Source organism: Asparagus officinalis, chromosome 1 (genome assembly GCF_001876935.1).
Source record: "Asparagus officinalis chromosome 1, Aspof.V1, whole genome shotgun sequence".
In the NCBI taxonomy this organism is placed as follows: domain Eukaryota; kingdom Viridiplantae; phylum Streptophyta; class Magnoliopsida; order Asparagales; family Asparagaceae; genus Asparagus; species Asparagus officinalis.
In genome coordinates this window covers 55,992,927-55,998,149 of record NC_033794.1, presented here as the reverse complement: position 1 = coordinate 55,998,149, position 5,223 = coordinate 55,992,927, and the positions used below count along the sequence as shown (strand labels likewise).

At 34.7% G+C, this 5,223-nt stretch overlaps 1 protein-coding gene across 2 annotated transcripts in view; it reads left to right on the top strand.

Annotated features, from left to right (window-relative positions):
- LOC109824501 (protein DETOXIFICATION 29-like) overlaps window positions 1-5,223 on the top strand; it is a 14,417-nt gene that overhangs the window by 5,537 nt on the left and 3,657 nt on the right. For both annotated transcript variants that reach the window (XR_002242661.1, XM_020391113.1), the window contains exon 2: window positions 3,076-3,617. Coding sequence is in view for 1 of the 2 variants with exons in the window: in XM_020391113.1 (XP_020246702.1) it covers window positions 3,076-3,617 (542 nt within the window). In the remaining variant the exon portion in view is untranslated. The remainder of the gene's footprint in view (window positions 1-3,075; window positions 3,618-5,223) is intronic.

The following is a 5,223-nucleotide window of genomic DNA, read 5'->3' as shown; positions in this document are numbered from 1 at the left end:
CTGTAGTGCCGGTGGCAAGGAGAAGAGGCGACGGCGGCTAGGGTTTTTGAATGAGGATTTGTGGCGGCTAGGGTTTCATGCTTTGATACCATATAGAAAGAGATAATAGAGAGAGCAAAACCCTAACTTTATTAATTTATTCAGATACTAGAGATATATATATAGTCATACAAATAGGGGTATGGTTAACGGGTCACAACCCATTAACCCAATACCCAATAGACTTAATCTAACAATAAGCATTTTAGTTGTCAAAAGACTCAGCGATATTAGAGCTAATATGACAATATATAAAAATATTTAAGAGATGCTAGATATAGTTAATAGGTACTTGCTAAAGTTAACAGGTACTGGGTATATTTAATAGATATCAGATATAGTTAAAGGTACTGGTTAAAGTTAATAAATGGTTACTAGCTAAAGTTAATAAACATTTAATGGGTATTGGGCAAAGTTAACAGGTACTAAGTATAGTTTACTGGTACTAGATAAAATTAACAGGTGCTGGATATGGTTAACGGGTAATGACTAAAGTTAACGGGTATAAAATATAGTTAACATGTACTAGTTAAAGTTAATAAATATCAGATTTAGTTAACATGTACTAGCTAAAGTTAACACATAGTGAATATAGTTAACATGTACTGACTAAAGTTAACATGTATTGGATATGATGATCCAAAACGTAACAAAATGAGGTCAATGGACAATCATCTCAATTGAATTCAACTTCAATTTTATTTCATTTGTATATATATAAATAATTTCATGATTTTCATAATAAGATTAATTTATTTTTTAATTTTAAATTCAAAATACGCCAAGTTCTCTTGCTGAAGCAAAACAATAAATACATTGTGGGCAGTTCTAAAAGAGCACAATTATAACAAATAAAAACTATATTTGCAGTAACAAAGGTACAACTTAGGATTAAACTAAAAAATGTTGACATATTTTATCGTAGACCCTATTGATCTCATTGACGTAAGGGGATGTCAACGCTGGGCTTCTAGTTACTGAAGACTGAGATGAAGGCGGAGCAGAGGAGGGAGAGGAAGTAGGTGATGCTGTTAACGACGGAGGAGGTTGGGGTTAGGCTTGTGCACTGTTATTGATGTCATCACAGACTAGGAGGGGGTTGATTAAGGTAGAAGGTGGAACAAAAACCTTTCACTAGTAGGAGGGGGGGGGGGTGGGGTGGGAGAGAGAGACAACAGGGTCATAGGGTACGTTTTGTGACGATGGTGCAGAGGGGGAGGAAGGAGAGGGAGATGGCAAGGTCGTAGGGGAAAAGAGTAAGAGGGAAAGAGGAGGAAGGTTAGGATTAGGGAAAGGAGAAGAAGAGGAGAGAGAGAGGGAGGAACAGTTGTGGTCTTCATGAGAAAAATAGATAAACAGAGAAGAAGAAGAAGGGTATTTTTGGAATCTTTTAGGAATTTATTTCTTGGGCAGTGTAAATAGGGGATGAATCACAAAAGCCCATTGTATTTAGCGCCAATACACAGAAAATAATAAGGGGTGCTGGGCTACGTGAATTATTCGTTTTTGGGGTCTTGTCATAATTTTTCCTTTTTTTAATAGAAAATGGTATTATTATGAAGAGGAACGTGACACTGAGAAGGTTACTACTCATCCAACTACCGAATGAATTAGGAACCTTTAAAGGTGTGAATGAGAAATGTTAAGCTTACTATGTATATCAAGAGTCAATTTTATTCTTGGAACCAAGAATACTTATTTTTTTTTTAAATTTAGTGTTTTTATATTTATTTAGTTTCCTTTTCCTATAAAAGCTAGGAAAATTAATTATATATATAATATAAATATATATATATAAATATATATATATATATATATATATATATAAATATATATAATATATATATTATATGATATATTGAAAGATTAATGAGTATCCTTGTCATAGGAGAGGATTTCCCTCTTTGTCGTCTATGTGCACAATCCCCACCATCCTCATAAGTAGGCATAAATCTCCACCAACTCACACACTCTCCCTACTTTATAAGGATGGTGGGCATTATGCCACATAGGGCGTCAAGGAGAAAATCCCCTCCTATGACAATGATACCCATTAATCTCTCTCTCTCCTTCTTCTCTCTCTCATCTCTATATATATATATATATATATATATATAATATAATTCCATATTGTACTTATTCCAAACTTTCTTACTCAATATAGATCACAGAGGATAACTGAATAATAAAAAAATTAGAATAATACTAACTAACTAGACCATATTTTTTTTTATTCTCACACGAAAGGGAGAAGTCGGGGCTCCCTAACGAGTCATGAATTGTGAAAAAATGTTGAAGAGATGGCGTACTCAATGTTGATAAAAAGTAATTGTCTATTTACTGCTTTTCTATAGAAGAGAGGATACAAAACGTGTAGATAGTAATTAAGCCTGATAATTAGTACTATTATGATTTTCTGGTTGTACACATGGAGTAATGTAAATTTAGACGTTCTTTGATATTGTAGAGAAAGTCTTTAAGTTTATTCTTCTGAAAGAATTGCACAAGAAGAGAAAAAAATTTGTAGAATGTTTGTTGTATTTTGTGTGTGTTTTATTGTACAAATTCACCACTATTTACACACAACCTGATTCTCCATATAAGGTATTTAGGACTGATTCAATGAGCAAATCATACCAATCAGTGAATGGTAAAACCATGTGCCAAAATGTGTGACAACCATTAAATTGATTTGTTCCCATCTTTGCATTGAATATGCCTTTCCGTTTGGTGAATCTGGTCAATATCTGCTACGTAGCAGAACACACTTTTCCTTGTAGAGATGCAGATTTTTGACGCCAATGCTTGTTAATTATGTCTGATTATCTATTTTCATCAGAAATGACAATCATCAAAATTTATACCTAAAAAAATTGTTCTATCTGATTTATAGTTGCACTTGTTTGGTTCGTCGAGTAGGCTACATTCACTGATTTTCTTTTTCATCTGCAACGACAGTCATCAAATCATGTAATTAAAAAAACATTCAGTTGATAGTTCTTGTATCTGATCTGTAGTTGCATCTGTTTGGTTCAGTTGGGTATGGGAAGTGCACTAGAAACCCTATGTGGCCAAGCATACGGTGCAGGGCAACTCGATATGCTAGGCATCTACATGCAACGCTCATGGGTGATCCTCAATACCACATCCCTCCTCCTAACCCCCATCTACATCTTTGCTGGCCTCATCCTCCGTGTCATTGGCCAGACCGAGGCAATCTCAGCCTCAGCGGGAAAATTCTCCTTGTGGATGATCCCCCAGCTCTATGCTTACTCAATGAACTTCCCCATATCAAAGTTCCTACAAGCGCAGAGCAAGATGATGGTCATGGCCGCAATCTCCGCAGCTGCTTTACTTCTACACACGTTCTTCAGTTGGTTGGTGATATTGAAGCTCGGGTGGGGGCTCGTGGGTGCAGCGGTCGTGCTTAATGCGTCCTGGTGGTTCATTGTGGTTGCTCAGCTCGTGTACATATTTTGTGGGGCTTGTGGGAGAACATGGAGTGGGTTTTCTTGGAAAGCATTTCATAGTCTTTGGGGCTTTGTTCGCCTTTCCCTCGCCTCTGCTGTCATGCTTTGGTAAGTAGAGTTTTTCTTAAGATACATGCTTTATCTAAATCGTAACTTTGAAGTTTTGGTGAAGTAAGGTGCTAGGAGTGTCACATTTATTTTAGTTTAAGTGTTAAGTTTGGTCAGGCAATCATGTCTATATCAGTGAGATTTACTTCCTCATTGGAAAAAATAGGTAGAATGTCGTTAAGGACGCTTAGACTCCTGACTCAGATAGGTTCATCTTTCTAAATCAATTTAGTTTCAAATAGATTAGCGCGGTTAATTTCCAATCGTGAGCCTTCACAGCTGAGCAACGTGGGGCGAAAGATTTTCCTTATGTACAAAAGTTCGATAACCTTGTGTCCAATTGGTTTGCATATTTTCTGTTTGAGAACCTGAGCATCTGACAATAAAAAATGCAGGGAATAGGGAGACATTCACACATGGCAAATATAGCTGTTTGGTACACCACAAAGTTCTGATGCTAACTAGAGAGGAAAATTAGTCAGATCAAGATGCTTAATCCATTACTTCAGGTTTTGTGCGTTCAATCTTTTGTCTCATATTTGAATAGTCTTAACACTATTGGTTATAATTTAAACACAAACAATCTCGTACTTTCTTAAATGTGTTTACCATATCTCGATATTATCTGTGGAGATATCCTTGCATATTGTTACTATAGTTATTAGGTAGCCTATCCTTATATTCTATTCAAAATCACTCTTTAAAAAAATGATGTACCCATATTATAATTTTGGAGTATTTGGACTACTTTGATCCTATTTGAAAGGGTAGGATGCATGTGTTATGCATTTTATCATTGGAGTAAGCATGTGTTATATTATAACGATCTATCGATTGAGAGACTTGCATACAATTACATAATTTGACTACTCTTCTTTTTCATTAGTTAATGGAAATAAAAAATAGTTATTGGATGGGTATTGATTGGATGAAAATCTTTTGAGAAAAAAATAAAGGTGCAATAGATGTTAGAAGGATCTCTCTCTCTCTCTCTCTCTGACTAAGCCAGAGTATATGACCTCTTACGTAATCAATGACAAAATAGAAGATGTCAATCCTTGGACCACCTTTGTCTATTTCTTCCATATAAAATGTGTCTTAGCATTTTAGAACCCTTTTTTTCAGTACTCAACAAATCTAGGATGTTATGTTATTACATGTTCCAAGTATTAGATGCTTGATGCTTGACAGTTTACATTAAATTTGTTTAAACATTATCAGAATGAATCAGGTCTCTATTTTCCTTCATTATTATTAAATCTATATTTGGATTGTGAGTTAATGTCTTAGTTATTTGTTGGTCCTTTTTATTTTCCATGCCTGAAATGAAAAACGCAAAATGCAAGGAAATGCACATAAAATCCAGATCTTTTTTTTTTAATCAGTAGCATTTGGATGTTTGCACGTTTCATTCTCTTCTACATTGCTTCATTCTGAGAGATGTCTACTATAAAAGTCATAATACATTATTGGTATGCAAGAAATTGGAAAATGGGAAATTGGCAATTTTTGAGAGTTTTTTTGAAGCTAAAAGCAGGGTGAGATACGCTACTTCAATTGATATATATATAATAATATATATAATATATTAATATATATATATATA